The sequence below is a fragment of the Humulus lupulus genome, chromosome 8 (genome assembly GCF_963169125.1).
Source record: "Humulus lupulus chromosome 8, drHumLupu1.1, whole genome shotgun sequence".
NCBI classification, from domain to species: domain Eukaryota; kingdom Viridiplantae; phylum Streptophyta; class Magnoliopsida; order Rosales; family Cannabaceae; genus Humulus; species Humulus lupulus.
Genome location: NC_084800.1, coordinates 53,899,607 through 53,918,470, shown reverse-complemented (window position 1 = coordinate 53,918,470; position 18,864 = coordinate 53,899,607). Strand labels below are relative to the sequence as shown.

The 18,864-nt window shown below is 30.4% G+C and overlaps 2 protein-coding genes across 6 annotated transcripts; both read left to right on the top strand.

The window, feature by feature from the left end:
* The first annotated feature begins 1,395 nt into the window (after positions 1-1,395).
* On the top strand, positions 1,396-6,268 carry LOC133797269 (nuclear transcription factor Y subunit A-7-like). Of its 4 annotated transcripts, XM_062235123.1 has the most exons (7): positions 1,397-1,641; positions 2,166-2,236; positions 2,563-2,671; positions 3,839-3,951; positions 4,271-4,342; positions 4,604-4,759; positions 5,629-6,268. In XM_062235123.1, the coding sequence occupies exons 3-7, from the start codon at positions 2,653-2,655 to the stop codon at positions 5,965-5,967; spliced, it is 699 nt and encodes a 232-aa protein (XP_062091107.1). In that variant the 5' UTR covers positions 1,397-1,641; positions 2,166-2,236; positions 2,563-2,652; the 3' UTR covers positions 5,968-6,268. The 4 variants fall into 4 exon arrangements, with proteins under 4 accessions (XP_062091109.1, XP_062091107.1, XP_062091106.1 ...); XM_062235122.1 differs by lacking the exon at positions 2,166-2,236; XM_062235124.1 differs by lacking the exons at positions 1,397-1,641; positions 2,166-2,236 and adding an exon at positions 1,744-1,890.
* A 1,335-nt stretch (positions 6,269-7,603) lies between these two features.
* LOC133797268 (alpha/beta hydrolase domain-containing protein WAV2) lies at positions 7,604-11,216 on the top strand. 2 transcript variants are annotated; one of them, XM_062235120.1, is made up of 8 exons: positions 7,604-8,015; positions 8,381-8,416; positions 8,527-8,605; positions 8,776-8,830; positions 8,916-9,032; positions 9,893-10,057; positions 10,449-10,686; positions 10,880-11,216. In XM_062235120.1, the coding sequence occupies exons 1-8, from the start codon at positions 7,778-7,780 to the stop codon at positions 10,903-10,905; spliced, it is 954 nt and encodes a 317-aa protein (XP_062091104.1). In that variant the 5' UTR covers positions 7,604-7,777; the 3' UTR covers positions 10,906-11,216. The 2 variants fall into 2 exon arrangements, with proteins under 2 accessions (XP_062091104.1, XP_062091105.1); XM_062235121.1 differs by having other exon boundaries at positions 7,606-8,015; positions 10,785-11,216.
* The last annotated feature ends 7,648 nt before the right edge of the window (positions 11,217-18,864 follow it).

Here is an 18,864-nt window from a genome sequence, read left to right as displayed (position 1 = left end):
AGAACCGCGTTAACACACGCCAGCTTGTATTTTTCGGATACAATATTATCATTTATAAAATTACTTGACAAATAATTTTATTAGAATTATCTTTTTTAAGACTAGTGTTGAGGTAATACCATGAAGAATCCAATAAAAATAAATAAAACCTTAAAATCATGAAAGGTACTTAATGGTAATGTGTATAAAATAATGGTTCCCATCCCATCCCATCCCTAAAAACACAAACAGCCAATCATTTCATATCAAAACCTTTGCTTTCTTTTAATTATTTTGTTAAGGTATTCATTATTTTATTTGTTTACTTGTTTGGTAACAAATTTATCATTACGGAGGAGCCTAAGAGCTTCTTTAATCGAGTATCAAAAAATGTTTTGGAATATTATATTAAATACATTTTTGCAAAATTATCACTTTAACAGTAAAACATGTGTTAAATTTAGCACAAAAAATAGTGGGCCAAATTTGACACTAGAATAAATGTTATTTTTTTATTTATTATATTACCATTAACAATTAATGTCTAATTTTTTTATAATAAAAAAAATTACTTTTTGTATATTATTAATAAAAATTAAATAAATTATTAATTTTTTTTAATTAATTTGTATCTTTTTCATTGAAATATAATTACAAATATTAAACCAAATATAATATTAACTCATTTGGTTTTTTTTTACAAAATATATGTTTTTGGAGATGGTCTAACATCTCTCCAAAGTAAACTATTCGATTTAATAGGTTGGAACCATTATTTTCAATTTAATTCGACAATAATTATTAAAAAAAAAAGAGTTACATCAAATAATTATAAACTAAAATGGTAGAATCCTAAACATTTAATTCTAAATGTGCATGTGTTTTGATATCGTCAATACGTTTGGCAGGAAAAACAATTTTGTTGGCATCATATTATTTTATTTTATTTTTTGTCTAGCCAAACACTGGTAGGGTCAAACTCGGAGATTATACGTCGTTTTCTGCATTTAATGTCGTCCAAGAAAAAAATGGAGGGCATTTCCGAAAATAAGCTATCAATTCGGGAGGTTCCAGGTTCCATGAGTGGTGAGTGGAGAGTGGGGATCACCGCCAATCAAAAAAAACAAAATCGACCAACGTTAGAAAAACACGAAGGCCTCGGAGTTTGGGCCAAAAATGATTGGGTACAGGAATCGGTTGGGGTCCAAGCGTCGGAATGCGCGCGTGGGGGAAAGAGAAAGTGGTTGTACAGTGAAGGGCGGCTGACAACATAGAAAGACCGAATGGGGCCAAAAGAGTCTTAAGGCCGTGTTTGGATGTGTGGCAGTGGGGCCACCAGAAAGAAAAAAAAAAGAGAGGACATTAGATCGGACAAAACAAGCAAAGTTAGTAGGAGTATAGTAGTAGTAGATTAGTGGAGAGAGAAAGTAGAGAGAGAGAGAAGCGATAAAGATGGTGGTGGGTAGTGGGTGTTTTTATTGGGGAGAAGAATTGAATTAACGAGTGTTTTGTACTTATTAGTTACAGCAAACCCAAGAAGGAAGAGGAAGAAAGAGAGTAAACTAGTGAGAGAGAGGGGAGAGAGAAAGGCGGAGGAGACATGTCCAAGTTCATCCCAACAGCTCTGTAGCTTGCTTCTCCATAGCGTATCAGATTCCAAAGGTGTCTCTCTCTCTCTCTATCTTTACTTTTTTTTTTGGATTATTTTTCTAATCCCGTACAAACTCCACTAGTTTCCACCTTTCCCATTGCTTGGTTTTTTTGCAACACTTTTCTGCTTCTGGATTTCTCGTGGGGTTCGTTTATTGGTGTAGAATACATGTGGATTTAGCTCTATTTTCTGTTTAGAGAGTCCTTATACACGGTCTGAGATCTTATGGTAATGTTGTTGAAGAAGGGAAAGTGGTCCTGGTAAAGTCTTTTATGGCTGATTGTTTGTTTTCTGGCCTTATCCCTGTTTTGGATCTTCTGCTTTTCCGGTTCTTGGTTTTGGGTTGAAGAAGGGTACTCTTACTTTTACTGCATTTGGTTGAACATTTATTTTTCATAACGCCTTTGTTTCTGATCAATATGTAAAGGTGGGGACTTTAGGCTTTAATTAACATGTTAATGTGATTTGGTTTGTGAAATTCATTTATTTGTGGGTTCTTTCATGCTTAACAATAATTTTGCATAAACATTTGCAGTAGCTGTTTAATTCTCTATCGATTCCTCTAGTTATGTACGTGGGACATACAATATCTATTTTTCTAAATTTGTAAGTAAAGACATATTCTAGTTTCGTTCATAATAAGTAAATTGTAATCGACTTGCTTCTTTTGATTTTGAGATTTGTAGCCTTTTTTATAATTATAAATTAAATAAATTTCAATTGGGACAACCATTGTACAAGTGTACATATATATGTACTATCTTGATTGGCATGCAACTATGAATATACATTTTGGCTTTAGACATAAGTCTTCCACTCTACGACTCTCATATATGTATATATAACAATAGATTACTATTGCTTGCCGCTGAAAATTCATCATTAACTTCCCAACACCACTTTTTGACCATTAACTTCCCTCACTTTTTCAGAAAATTCCAGACTTAAGTGTACTCCACAACTCAAGCGTTGGTCAATCTCAAGAAAAATTGTGATTTGTGAGGGTCCAACTCAAAAGATCCATGATTTCGTCAGAATCTGGTACTTATATACATGTATATATTGGTTGTTATCTTGTAGTCATTCATATTTGACCCCTTTTGTTAATCTACTTGTTTGTCCAGAATGACTTGGTATAAATTGTGATCATTTTTTTTTATTACATGTGCATTTTTGTTGGCCATTTTTCTCCGTCTCTCTCATTATATATAATTACAGGCATTCAGTATGCATATATATCGGACCTAGTCAATAGTTATTCTGACATAAATGTGTTACTAAAATATGTTTTTGAGAATGAAATTTGGTTGACTTTTTTTTTCTTCATTCATTTTGTTTCACTGTCTAAAAAATTTCTGCCACTACTCTAAAATGACGCTTAGCATACAATCGTTTGATGACTGTTCCTTGTGGGATGGAGGCAGTGACGTAGTCAGAATTTTAGTGGGTCTAATAGCATTTTGAATGCTTCCTTGCCATTCTTTCCAAAATTTTAAACTTTTTTATCCTAATTAATAAATATATATATATATTTAAGAAATAAATTTGAGGGGCTTCACCTGTACACCAAGTGTAATTTGCCAAACTAATAACAACACGAAAGTTTGAAGTTTGCAAAATAACTTTAGGACCCTCAGGTCATTTTAGGGTGGCTTAGTGTATTTTTTGGGTCACGGGAACGACCCTTAAGGTCATTTTGCAAATAATTTTTTGAAAAATTTAGTTTGCTAATAAATATTTCTTACAAAACATTGGCGTTATTTTCCCTCGAATATAACTTCATGGCAATGCATCTTGATGTTGGTGGATGTCAATCCGACGTCTTACTTAGATGTTGGTTCGCACATAAGTTAACCAAAATCTAAGTAGGAATACTTTGGTTAAAAACTGACGTTTATACGCTGTTACTTTCATTTCTATTCTATTCATGATGCTGGCTAGAATTTGATTGATTTACTTATTTTTAGCCTCTTTTACTTATTCCAATCACCCCAAGCTGAAGAAATACACGAACAATTTGTGCTAATGAACTGTCGATCTTAGCATAGGAACTTTTAAGTACTAGTTAAAAAAAATCAAATGAAACAACATATTGCCACATAAAGTCTTTCAGTGAAGTTGTAATGCAATAATGATATATCTTTCTATTTAAATGATGTAGCCTGGCACAATTCCTAAAACCTAACAAGTCATTTTTTTATATCCCAGGAGAAGATGCAATGTCCTCTGAGGGTGCTGAGGATCAGATGAAAACAGTATTCTTGTTGAGTAAGCCGGATTTCATGCTCAATCCTTCACAAGTTGGCGGCAGCCATTCAATGGTAGGTTGAGTGTTTTGCAGTGATGAAATCAGGATTAAGCAAAAAGATTTTTTTAATAAAGATTATACTAGTATATATATATATACACAAAATATATAAATGTATCATTTTTACTTTAATTTTAGAGTTTGCCATTATAAATTTATACTTGTTAATAATAATTTTTTTAAAAAATACACTGTACAAAAATATAGAAAAAAAAAAGTTAGGGGGGCACCCCAGTCCCTCGAGCTCGAGCTCCGTCATTGGTTGTGTGCTTGGTCTCTCCTGGAACTTTGTTCATCTGTTAAAAAGTAAACTTGCATTTCCTTCCTTGCAGGCTAGTGTTCCGTACCCCTATGCTGATCCATACTATGGGGGGTTTTTGACTTCGTATGGTCCACAGGCTCTTGTAAGTTTGTGCCATCTAAATTGTTTTTTCTTGATGAGATCTCATTCATGATTTATATATGTTGCAACATAATCATCAACCTTATATCTTTCAAGAGAATTAGAGGTTATGGCTTGAAACCCCTGCCTTCTTTTAATTAGTTTACCTAACCAACCCACCTTTTGTTTTGATTGTTTTTTATTCTATTTTCTTCTATCACAAGTAGATATTTATTTTACATTTATATGACCAACTATAACTTGGAAGTGAATGTGGCCTCAGATGGTGGGGTTGCAATCTGCACGAGTTCCATTGCCTTTGGATCTTGCAGACAACGGACCCATCTATGTCAATGCAAAGCAGTATCACGGAATTCTCAGGAGGAGGCAGTCACGGGCAAAACAAGAAGCTCAGAACAAACTCATAAGAAACCGCAAGGTGGGACATGTTTTGTCTTGGAATTTCTTTTGCTGCATTTAAATTGTCACTGTAGACATGTTTTCTCGTTTAATAATCTATTTGACGCATTTACTATCTATTTAGAAATGGAGTGAAATTGGAAAGGGTTACATTTTTACCAAGCTATAATGTTTAACGAATCAACACTAATGTTCTTTCTTAGGGCATGTTTATTATTTCATCATGAAAATAATTGTAAAGAGAGAAATGGTTTGGAGAGATATTTGAAATTAATTTGAGTGATGTGACCAAAAAGACACACATATGAATTAATAGAAAACGGAAACCAGTTCTTTATCTTCATTCATTCTATCATTCTATGAATTTGTAAAAATATTCTCAATGTTTATATTGAGTACAAGTGATTAAAGGTTCAAAGTGATTCTTCACTATTGTTGAGAGCATGTGAGTTTTTTCTTTTTGTTTTTTTTGGTTGAAGGGATGAGTGGATACATAATTGGATGGATTTGGGAAAGAGTGATTGTTTGGTATGAAAGATTTTTACAAGAATAGACCCCTCAGGTGTTGCACAACTAAAATCTTTTCATTTCTTTAACTTCTCTCTTATACAAGGAAGAAAAAAGTACTCTCATTTCTCCTTCATTTCTTCCTTGGGTTATATACTATACTTCGTATCATCGCTTCCTTCTAGCAAACGCAGCCTTAAGAGTTTATTCAAGCGGAAAGGGGGAATCAGTCATAGAGAAGTTCATCCGAATAAGAAGTGGTTTTTTAGATTTGTTTGTTTGTAGTAAACAAGTAACTAGTAAACATGACGTAATCAATCACTCTGATAATGTAATATGCTCTGACATTTCAAACCCTTTTACTTAATCACCTTTTTGCAGCCATATCTTCACGAGTCTCGGCATCTGCATGCCTTGAATAGGGTAAGGGGATCTGGTGGACGTTTTCTCAGCAAAAAACAGCTCCAACACCAGTCTTCTGATTCTAACTCCTCCTCCTCCTCCTCGCCCAAGCTGCTGCATCAGAAGAAAGACACAATGAACTCAGGGTACGCTGAGTATGTCACCTCGGTCACTACCCGCTCGGACACCACCTTGAGTGTTTCCGACAGCAGTGGCCGGCGGTTCTCTGGAGCCACGTCACACATGGGCGGGACCATGCAATGCAGTGGGAGGCTGTTGCATGGGGGAACCCAGCACTGTGCTTCGGTTGTTCGGTGAAACACAAGACCATGCATCGTCCATGGTCGGGCAAATCATCCTTGGCTTTTGTTACTGTTAGGTTCTATGTATGTATGCTGTTCAACTTTGGTTTCAAGCAAAAAAAAAAAATACTGCTTTGCTTTGAAAACTAGACCAGAGCTACTGTGTACTGTATCCTCGTGTTGTTTATAAACCTGTCATTAAAAAAAGGGCTTGTTGTACTGTTCGAATGCCTGAAATGGTGACTACTTTCTGTTTGTTATGTTACTATGAATATTAAAGTTTAATATGCAGTTTGTTTGGTTGGTTGTTGAGGTCATTTGTGACATTGTTGATTTAAAACCAGTTTATAATAAGCAAGTTTTATTTTCTTAATTTTAAGAATCAGAATTTATAATTGGTTTTATTTGTAGAGCTTTCTTGGACGGAATAAACTAAATTAGCTGACAAGTTTGGTATGGGTATGTTTTTATTTCCTTCTTTACCAAACAACTACTTGGCTGAATAATTCGTAATTAATCACGTATAGGACCCCTTTATTTAATCTCGTGCATTAAAGCCTTGCTCTCAGCCTCTCCTTTATTGAAAGCCATATAAATAAATATATTTATATTTTCTCATTTTAGGTATCATATCTGGATGCCTAGTACTATTTTCGAGAAAACTAAAATTTGTTATACTTAATAATTTATAATTAGCCAAAATTACAAAACTCCATATTTATTTTTGGTGTGATATATATCATCTATGTTGAAAAAAAACTTGGTAAATAGATGTGTAATATTTTTGTGCAAAATATGTGTGCACATATCATACTTTTCTTTTCATATGTCTAATTTTGAGTAATTTATCATTACCCCATATCTTATGTGCTTACTTAAATTATGGCTCACATTAATAATTAGAGCAACATAAAAATATGAAAATTAATAATATGTTCACATAAAACATGTCCCAAATATGATAGATAATAACATATATTTTTAACAAAATGGATCCTATACCTATCTTTAATAATATAACTAATGGAGCTCTCTAAAAAATTATATAGGTTATGTTTGGCTAAGTTTATTTTAAGCTACTTTATGCTTATAAGATTAAAAAAGTACTTTTGAGAGTGTTTGGATAAAAAATAAAAAGTAATTTTTTTTATTTAAAATATCTTTTTGGAGAAACTAAAATTTCTAGCTTTTTTTTAAATACATTTTTAAGAAGTTGTTTTTTAAATTAGAATAATTATTCCTAATTTACTTATAAAAGATCTTTTTTAATTAATATCCAAACACTATAAAAATATTTTTTCACTAAAAAAAGATCTTTGTATATTAGTCAAACAGGAAAAAAATAAGCTAAAATTTCTACTTATTTTATACTTTTACTACAAGCGCAGACCATAATTATTTAAGAAAAATATGATGTAAATGTGATTAATATTTTGATGCAATTTTCATATGTTGTCAAATAAAACTAGGAGTAGATGTATGTTTGAAGTTAGTTTAAGTTAACCCTTTTGAGAAAAAGTCATTGTCTAAAGATATATATTAGTTAATTGTCTTAAATAATCCAGTAAAAAATGTAACGTTAGGATTGATAATTTGATAATTTGATTGATACTAATAACAAATATCTATGTTATGCCAGATAATTATTATTATTATTCCGTTGCTTCTTGGAAAATTGCGAAAAGGCACCACAAGTCCATACCAGGAATTGAAAGAAAGGAGAAAACTCCTGTGTGTCGGGGGAAACTTTCCCTTTTCCCTATTCTTTTCTCATTCTGATAAATAGAGAGAGAGCCAAGCTCCAGCTCAAAAGCTCCAGCTCAAAAATGGTGTCATACGTGAACGCTTTGCTGTACGGTGTGGGAGGTTTGGTGGTGGCCGGAATGGCATTACTCGTCGCTCTCCAGGAGCGTCTGGTCTACGTACCGGTTCTACCAGGGCTCACTAAATCCTACCCCATAACCCCTGCTCGCCTCCGACTTTCTTACGAGGACGTCTGGCTCCGATCCTCCGATGGCGTCCGCCTTCATGCCTGGTTCATCAAGCTCTTTCCCGACTGCCGAGGTCCGATCCGCTTTTCTTTTAACTATTGTTTTCTTCTTTGCTGAATTTGAAGCTGGTTACTGGTTTTGGTTCTGGCTCTGTTTGAGTGGAAAATTAGGGTTCGATTGAAGTTGTAAGATCTGGTTGTATGTATAATTTTGTGGTTGGAAAGAGAAATTGAGCTTAGGTTTCTATTCCATTGGGAATATTAGGAAGTTGAACTAGTTTTTGATTCTCTAGAACAAGGATATTATAAGTCAATTACGGTTTGAGGTTAATTAAACAAGTGAAATTTATAGTCTTCCACCTTTTTGAATCTTTTAAGATTATGCACATATATTATGCGTTTTTTGTAGGCTTAAAAATTTGTGTTTATGGTTTTGCAGGTCCAACCCTCTTGTTTTTCCAAGAAAATGCTGGGAGTATCCTACTTATCATCATCATCATCATCGTTGTTATTGTTATCAGTAGTTTTCTTAAAATTTAATATGTCCATTTTAATATTCTATGGAGAAGCCTTGACTGCCTGTAGATATTGCACACCGACTTGACATGGTCCGTATAATGCTACAAAGGTTGCAGTGCAACGTATTTATGCTTTCATATAGAGGGTAAATATATATACCTGCTGGTTTATTTCACTGCCTCTTTTGTCACTTGGCTATGTCACTTGCAGCTCGATTTGGATCAGTACATGCGAGCTGCTAGTGTTGTTAGATATATACTTTTGTGCCTTTATATACTTGTTAAATAAATTATAATAGCTTATGGATACAAACAGTTACGGAGCAAGCGATGGATTTCCCTCTCAACATGGAATTACAAAGGATGCTCAGGTGTTTGTTAGTTAACGTTATACATTTTTATGTACTGTTTAGATCTTAGCTATGTTCTAACTATGCATTTTGTTCCGGTTGTTAGGCTGCATTGGATCATCTTTCTCAGAGAACTGACATCGATACATCTAGAATAGTTGTGTTCGGAAGGTCACTTGGGGGTGCAGTTGGAGCTGTGGTTACCAAAAATAACCCCGATAAGGTATCTTTGCTGTTAATTTATTTTTAGATGTTTAATTTATAGCGAGGAAAGAAATAAAGTGGTAGAAATTTAGTGTTTAAAAATTCAGCATTGATTATTTAATAATTCAATGGGTGACAATGCTATGGTTAAATGGGCTAGACAAGCATTACTTATCTACTGTTCTGTTATTCGAATCATAAATCTACTAAGGCATTTGTGGTACTAACAATAATTACCACTGAGTTCTTCCAAGTGTGACTTTCTGTTTGAGGAAAGAGGTAAAGATTTCTACCTATAAAAGTAGGATGGAAAGATACATTGCAATTTACATGTGTTGAAGCTCCTTTTGTGTACACTACGCCTGTGTGTGCATGTATGCTAAGAATTTCTTTTACACACTTTTAGTTCCAGGCTAAGGAAGCATTTCTGTGTTTAAGAAACCTAGATTGGAATCTAGAAATGCTTGTCATGTAATAAGATGTTGACTTTCTCATTTATTGTGTTACATATCAAATTTACACTTATAAATTCTAAAATAATTGTTATTACCTTTACATTATTTTAACTTTTAAAATCATTCCACCTTTTTGTGGTTCACGGACTCTGTTGATATGTATATCTTTTACTTATAGATAGAGAAAGGGAGAATAAACTTTTCTTAGCCTTTATGATGTGTTGCATTTGTCATTCTTCTCTCACTACTTCTTTTAATCATATCAAGTACTGTGCTTTTTTCTTTTTCTTTTTTTGGCAATAAAATGTGTCCAAAATATTAATACCATTATGTTCAGTTTGGAATAGCTCCTTTGTCGATTGTAGCTCGGGCTATCTTTATAATTGGTAGGTGCATAAGACTTTGGAAATTCTTTGCATTGCAGGTTGCTGCATTGATATTGGAGAACACTTTCACGTCTATTTTGGATTTGGCTGGAGTTCTATTCCCTTTTCTCAAGTGGTTTATTGGAGGCAGTGGTGCGAAAGGTCCTAAAATTCTCAATTTTCTTGTACGATCTCCATGGAATACCATTGATGTCATTGGTGAGGTGAGGCTATAGCTCATTTAATATCATTATGATGAACATTTCATTGCCAATTGCACTGCATCATCTAGTTCTTGTATATGAATTATTCAGTAGTTAATGTGTTTGGATGAGCATACTAGACATGATTCTTTCTCTCAAATAAATATGGACATGTTTAAATTACTTTATGTGCTGCATTTCACTTCATAGCAAACCTTTTTAGTTTCTTTAAAACCTGAATCCCTTTTCGATTCCAAATAATGTATTTTGAATGAGAAATGTGACATCTCAATGAAGAAATGTTGCTAACTGATTATTTTCCCCCTTCCACGATCCACTCATGTCTCACAGTAATATATTATGGTGATTTCATGTTTGCATTGATCACTCTTTTTTCACGGTCTTTTTGCAGGTTAAGCAGCCTATTCTTTTTATCTCTGGCTTGCAAGATGAGATGATTCCCCCATCCCAGATGCAAATGCTCTATGCTAAAGCAGCTGCTCGCAACAGGCGATGTTTGTTTGTGGAATTTCCAGATGGAATGCATATGGATACTTGGCATTCTGGTGGTGATCGCTATTGGAGAACAGTTCAAGAGTTCCTTCTTCAGCATGTTCCAGAAAGAAATGAATCATCTAATAGTGGCAATGGTAATATATTCTCTCAGTCAGTTGCACTGTTTAAAGTGCCTCACTAATGTACATTGTACAATCTTTTTCCCTTGTTTAAACTGTTTCCATGCTTTCAGATACTGGGGCTAGGTGATTGGAAGAGATTTATTCTTTGCAAATTTATTCGCTGGCTCATCCAGGACTCAACAACTTTTTGTACTTTCTATTGAAGCTGCAGCAATTGAAAGCTCTTTGTGAGGAGGAGTTGCTATTTTCCGATAGCTGCTGCGGCTCTTGGTGATTTTTGTTGGTTGTACGAACTTCAGAAGATGCAGAAGGAAATATGTGAAATACCCTTTGGTATATACTCTTTTTAAGACTTCTGACACAGGCTCCATATCTGATCTGTTCTTACTGACTCATTGTATGAAATAAGAAAGTTCACTAGAAATGCAAATATATATTTTTTAAAGCTCTTATTGGTATGCTGGTGGCTTTTGTATCTTTATTATTCCAATACACTATGAGAATCACTGTATTGTTAAATTTGACAATTTTTTTCTTAGTTACTCCAACTGTTGTCCATGTAAACAATCTTCTCACTGCTAACTACTCTTAAATCGCATCCGTTAATTTTAACCTATTTTCTTCAGTTGACCAAGTCATTCAGAAAGATCCAATCATGAGATCATATGTTTTCCCAACATTTAAAATAATATAGTAATAATAATTTCTTCTTTTTTTTTACTAATAGATTGATTCGAGTTGCCAAGCTGTTACCGGTTAAGGATGCCCCTCCTGGGATCTTCCGATTGATTGTCTCTATTTATACGTCATTTGATTGGATTCAGATCTTATTAACAGGGAAGTAAATAAATCTGTCAACCACTACATTAAATCATATATATTATTTGAGTTTCAATGTTTTCATGATTGTTTTTAAAACTCTTAATAAGTCTACAAGAAAGTAGTTGGATTTTTCTAAGTTACAAAATGCAAGTTTATGAGATTTATCGAGGAGAGTAATGATAGATACAATCCCAATTTGTATACTCAAATTTTAAACCATACAATTAAATATTATGTGGATCTTACTTAAATCATGATGTATAATTTGAATGTGAATATGCGTAAGTAATTATATTCGTAATACAACACAATCATAATACTCTACGATAGAATAGTATACCATCTAATTCTAAACTTATCAATGGCTCATGTAATCATGTTATTATAAAATATTACTTACATATTGGAATTTAATTACAAAATATAAATCATCTACTTAAGAGAACTAAATCACCACAAACTATAATGGTATTAGCTACATTTAATTTTAGTCAATAAAATGTAGAAGGCTTTGATCCTCGTTTGATTTATGTATTTTGAGATCAACAGTTTCTCTTATAAAAAGCTTATTTTCTAGTTAAAATATTAAGCTAAGATCGAATCTCTTTGGCCACATTAATATTTTATTTTATTTGTTTTATATCAATGGCTGGTAGGAAACCTTTGCTTATATGAAAAAGTACGCATGGTTCATTTTTATTTAACTTCATATGTATGATTATGTAGTTAAAAATATATTTACATATATAACAATGTTTATCTCAACCAACTTAAATTCCTTTCTTAATTTGTTGGATTGTCTTTTATGTTCAAATAGTTCATCTTTCTTTTTTGATTTGAAGACTGACCATAGCCGTTGTTCCCACTTTTCCTAAGCCAACTCATCAGATACTTATGAGTCATGATCCACTAATGAAGTAACACAGTCAATTCTGTTACTACCACTACTAGCAAAATAATACTTTCTTTAAGGGAAGCAAAATAATACTTAAGAAACAAAATTATAAACCTTCTTATTGGTTATTTTTCATAAGTAGAGATGCAAATGTAAATTGTCATTCCCATTATTGATATTATATATTTTTTTCGATGTATTATTATTTGGAATCTCAATCGTGTTCTCTTAGACTATTAATATACCTAATATTTTCTATTTATTTTGAATACTAGATGCAAGCAATGTGCAATAGATGTTTGTTTAGTTTTATTTAGAAAATTTATTAATTGTTGTTATTAAGTTTTTATGATTGTTATATAAAATTAAATAAATAAACAATATTATATATAAAAGAATGACATAAATTTATTAAAATAAAAATTAAACCAAAACATTGTCTATGGATTTTTTTTTTTAAATATGATAATATTTTAGATCATAAACTACCCAATTCAAGGCACAAAATATCTATGATATTATTCAAAACATACATCAATAATTGAAGAAGAAGTTTGTTTCTTCTAGATGGAAGAAAATTATTATTATAATTTCTTATATAGTTACCTAGTTATATTATTTGTACACACGATACATATATATAGTTTATTTATAATTAATGTTTATTGATATTTAATATAAATATATATAACTTAGATTAAGTAATAAAAAAATAATGATATAATTTTTTTATAAAATTATGATTTTGTACATATATTATTACAATAATGATATTTTATAATATTTGAATTTATATTAGTATAATTATTAAATATTTTTATAATATTTGAATTTATATTAATATAATTAATAAATATCTAATATTGTATTGTATATTATTATAATAAGGAAAAATACCATTTTGGCTTCTATGATTTTCCAGAATATGCGATCGGCCCCTGTGTTTTGTTAAATGATAATTCAGGCCCTGTGTTTTACAAAATAAATCAAAATAATACCCTAGACCCAATTTTGTTAAAATATTTTCAATTATAAGATCAATTCTTTAGTCGCTGGAGATGAGACATGTTCACTGTAGTAGAGAAGGTGATCTAGGAGCTGAGAGTGAAATATTATATTTGAAAATATTTTGACCGAAATCGAATCTAAGGTTCTATTTTGTTAAACATCGGGTTTGAATTGTCATTTAGCAAAATATAAGGACCAATTGCATATTCAGGAAAAATACAATAGTCAAATTGGTATTATCCCTTATAATAATGATATTTTATAACATTTGAATTTAAATGTATATTAATATAATTATTAAATATGTAGACTTATGTAAAATATTATTATAAGGAAAAATACTATTTTGGCTCATATATTTTGTTACATGATAATTCAGACCCTGTATTTTACAAAATGGATCAAAATAGTATCCTAGACCCGATTTATGTTAAAATATTTTCAATTATAAGATCAATTTTTAGGTCGTTAGAGATGTGATGAATTCATAGAAGCGGAGAAGGTGGTCGAGGAGCTAAGAAAAAAATATTATATTTGAAAATATATTTGACCAAAATCGGGTTTGTGGAACTATTTTGATCCATTTTATAAAACATAGTGTCTGAATTATCATTTTACAAAATACAGGGGCTAAACTTGTATTTTCTCTTATTATAATAATGATATTTTATAATATTTGAATTTATATTAATATAATTAATAAAAAAATATTTTTAATTAGTTTTAGATGTATATTATGTTAAATATTTAGAATAGAGAAGTTTACATAAATATATGAAAAATAAACATAATTTCTATATTTATAAGGAAAAATATAATTATAAAAATATGGTAAGTTTTAAAAAAAAAGTTTAAGATATGGTAATTCCACAGAATATAAATAATAGATTACCATAATCATAAATACACAAAACTCTCTCTCTCACTCTCTCATTTCTCTCTCTCACGATATCTCTCTTTTTTCTCCTTTCTTCTTCTCTCCTCCCCCATTTGGTTCTCCCATCTCAGCCATCCGCTGGCGATGCTACCTCTGCCCCCGCCACCAACGACGACGACGCACCTTTGCCCCCGCCCCTGATGGGGACGAAACTCCACCCCTCTCGTTCTTCTTCTTCATTTCTAATTTTATTTTTATTCTCTATGTTCTTCTTTTTCATTTTCACATCTAGTTTTGTCATTTCAAATATGATTTTGCACTTCATATTTAATTTTTTTCCTTCTAAACCTAACTATAACCGGTTACAATCACGATCTTATTTGATTTTTGGATTTTTTTTTCAGATCTGTTTAAGTAACCGGGTACAATGACGTTTGATTCTTTTTATTCATATCTGAATTTTTTAGATCTAATAGTAACCAGTTACAATAACATTAATCTAGATTTTTTTGTTTAGACTTGATTTTTTTTCACACCTGACTAAGTAACCAGGTACCAGGGCGATTGGTTCATTGTTTTTTAGATATGAATTTATAACTAGTTATGATTATTATCAGTTTAGCTTTTCTGTTTATGATCCTATTTGTTTCCAGGTCTGGCTAAGTAACATGTTATCATCGTAATTGATTCTTTTTTTTTTATATCTATTTTGTTTTTCAAACCTAGATGTAACCAGTTACCTTCACGATCAATTTAGTTTATTTTTTTTCATATCAGTTTATTTTTTTTTCCAAATCTCACTAAGTAACCAGTTACAATTAAGTTGATATTTTGATAATGGTACATTACTAAAAAAATTAAAATTATTTTTATAGTTGTAATCAGTTCCTATAACACCACTTAAGAAATAAAACTCATTTTTATTGTTGTAATAGTGGTAACCAATTACTGTAGATAAAATGTTGATTGAAGAAGATAAAAAAATTGAAGCAAAGAAGAAGAAATAGGAATAAAAAGTATGGTGATGAAGGTCTTTGATTTTTTTTCAAAGAATTATGTAAAAAAAATATTTTATAAAATATGAATGATAAAAAATAATACAAATTATAAAAATAATCTCAAAACATATCAAAATTAACCACTAAAAATGTATAAAAGATTAAATGTGGTATACAAATATATGGGAAAAAAACTTCCATAAAAATGTAAAAAAAAAAATATGCCATTAAAAATTTAAGGAAAAAAACTGCCATATTTTTCAACGTTTTAAAAAAAATCTCATATTTGGTGTAATTTTTTTTTTTAGAATATTTTGTTAAAGTTGTCAAAAAAACCGTTAAACCCAAGAAAAATTACTAAATACACTCTTTTTATATAGAATAAAAATGTGAAATAATTGTTAGGTAATAAAAATAATAAGTCATACAAAAGTAAGAATTCATGTCATAGTATGTTAATTATTCTATAAATTTATACAAAATTTGAAACATAAACCAATATTTTAATCTTTGTGTATTTGTATTTATAATTTTTTTTGTTAAAATTTATATTATTTAAAATTATTTACAATTCTTAATCATGCCTATTTGTTGTGTATATGTGGTCATGGTGTTTGGTACATTATATTTCAGCAAAAAACAACAAAAAGCTTCGTCTTTATTTTATTTTATTTCCAATATTGACTCACTGCAATGATCTGGGTAGGAAGATCCAATCAGATAAATCAGATTGATAATCTAGATTAGTATATAATATACTAGATATATTAATTTTAAAGTTGTAAATATTTTAAAAAGTGGTTCACTATTTTTAAAATGATAGGCAATCATTTGGTACCCTGTGTTTTTGCAAAATATCATTTTGGTACTCTCTGTCTTCAATAATGCTCATATAGTACCCTGTATTTTAAAATCGTACATATTTGGTACCCTAAACTCAAATTTAATTAATAAATTTTTACCAATTTAATCAAACTGTTGTCAATTATGTAAGTTACAAATTTAAATTTAATTACATAATTACATATAACTGATGATAGTTTGATCATATTGACAAAATTTTATCTATCAAATCTGAGTTTAGGGTACCAAAATGATACTTTGCAAAAACATAGGGTATCAAATGAGTAAATTCCCTTTTAAAAATATATATATAATAGAATGAATTATAGTTTTATAATATATATATGATATTTAAACATAATATTGACATAGGTATATATTTACATGACTGCATGACATATATATATACAAATTACAATAATATTTAAAAAGAAATTCGTAATTCTGTAATTTATGATTACCAACTTTTTATTTAATTAAATGCGGAACGAACAAATTGGTACAACAAACCAGTATTCTGTAGCTACAGATCAAGTTCTTGTCACTACAGAATATCAAATCAATGTGATAAAATAGAAATTACTCAATAATGAAATGACACACAGAGTTTTTTTACATGGTGTCAATATCCTTTCAGATATTAGTAGTCTCTCTAATGATTTTGCCGCAAGCTTGATGTACTCTCTCTTTGCTGAATGAATCTCCTTAAGACACCAAGGTTTGAACTCCCTTCAAATTGATTGATGAATGTTTGCTTCCTCTGTTGGATTAAAAATCATATTATGGGCACATATGTATTAATGTATGATGCTATTATAAAGTTTGATACAAAAATAAAGTGACCAATTATGTTATAAGAATCATAGGTATTAAAATGTCATGGAAATAATGTGTAGATACCATAAGTTGTATTTATAATTTGATGAGGGGCCAAATTATAAATATCCAAAATTGATTTAATAATCAGTTTATTATTTAAATAGGTAGTGGTCCCCAAGAAACGTATTCTTTCGTATTCTCTTCTTCCCCATCACAGAGAAATACATAGAGAGAGAAACTGATTTTCTTAGAAGATCAATTGCCTTGATTCAATCTCCATCATTCTTCTTGCAATCTCCATCAATGGTTTCAGGTTAGTGCTTCTGCTATTATGTTTATCTTTTTCTTTAATTTAGCAAAGGTTTCATAGAAACTTGTTTTAGGGTTTATCATTTATTCACTTTTAGTAATACGATTAAGTTTTGGGAAATTGAGTTAAATACTACTGTTGAATACTGTGTTACTGTAAGTGTAATTTTATAATCCTAACAAGTGGTACCAGAACCACCTTTGCTAGATTATTGAAGATTTGATGTTTTTGTTCAAATAAATTTGGAGATTTTCTGAAGAAAATTATTAAAGATTTGATTTTGTCGATCAAAATTTTTTGTTTAAAATTTTGTTGTTTACGTTTTTGTTTACTAATTAAGTTTTTAAGTTTTTTATTTTATATATATAGTTATATATTTATATATATAAAGACTGAATCGTAAAAAAAAAAAAATTGATTTCTGTTTAACGTTTAACAGTTTTGTTTTGATTTTGTTGTTTTTACATGATTATATATATATATATATACGAAATCAAAACATAAAGAATGTTTTTTTTGTTTTGTTTTCTATAACATATATATATTGAATTTTGTTTTATTATTATTATTTTATTATATATATATAATAAAATTAATAATACAGTAACAATTGAATTTATATTTGGTTTTGGTTTTGGATTTTATCAAAAATATCTATATTTTAAATTAATTAATTTAAACAAAATATCACCAAAGTGATCTCTTTTGTGTAGATTAATTTAATTAAAATATCTAGATAGTTATGTGTATGTAATTCATACATTTATTAGTTGACCCAAATGTAAGTTAATATTTGGCAGAGTTTCATGCATATTTGTAGTGATAAATATGTAACAATTATAAGGTTTTTTATGTAAGTATTATGTTTATCCAAAGATTAACATATTGTTTAACATGATTTAATGTTAATATTTGATTGCTACAACAAGAGTACCGCTTACAATTAATATTACTGTCTAAAGACTTGATATTAATGTTGTGTTTGGTATCTTGAGATGGGATTAACCATTAACCATTATTTGAATTTGTTTGTTTTATATGGATTCTTATGTGTGCTTGTTTTGTTATTTTGTATATTATGTTCAGCTAGTTTATCTAACCTGCCACAATAACTGTCAACATTAACTCTATTCCCATGCTTAATGGGACAAATTTCAAGGATTGGAAAGGGAAATTACTTGTAAATCTTGGTTGCATGGAATTAGATTATGCATTAAGGCAAGAACAACCTTCACATCTCACTGCAGAAAGCACTCCTGACGAAAAATTGGATTTTGAGAGGTGGGACCGTTCTAATCGCATGAGTCTAATGATCATGCAACAATGTATTCCAGAAGCTTTTAGGGGCACTGAATCTGAAGAGATCACTAAGGCCAAGGATTTCCTCGATGCAATTGAGAAACGTTTCGCTAGAAACGATAAGGTTGAAATGACTTCACTTCTGGCTTCATTGATGTCCATGAAGTATAAGGGTCGAGGAAATGTGAGGGAGTACATTATGGAAATGTACCAAATTGCTTCAAAACTTAAGGCATTAAAGATCGAGCTCTCTGAGGATTTGCTTGTTCTTATGGTTTTGGTATCTCTTCCTACACATTTTAATCAGTTCAAAGTCAGT

Bases quoted from the DNA above. Each gene is read 5' to 3' on its own strand.
- LOC133797269 (XM_062235122.1), top strand. The intron at 3,952-4,270 runs GTAGGTTGAGTG...CCTTCCTTGCAG, and splicing joins TTGGCGGCAGCCATTCAATG to GCTAGTGTTCCGTACCCCTA. The intron at 4,760-5,628 runs GTGGGACATGTT...ACCTTTTTGCAG, and splicing joins AACTCATAAGAAACCGCAAG to CCATATCTTCACGAGTCTCG.
- LOC133797268 (XM_062235120.1), top strand. From the start codon at position 7,778: ATGGTGTCATACGTGAACGCTTTGCTGTACGGTGTGGGAGGTTTGGTG. The intron at 8,606-8,775 runs GTAAATATATAT...GGATACAAACAG, and splicing joins TTTATGCTTTCATATAGAGG to TTACGGAGCAAGCGATGGAT. The intron at 10,058-10,448 runs GTGAGGCTATAG...GTCTTTTTGCAG, and splicing joins CCATTGATGTCATTGGTGAG to GTTAAGCAGCCTATTCTTTT.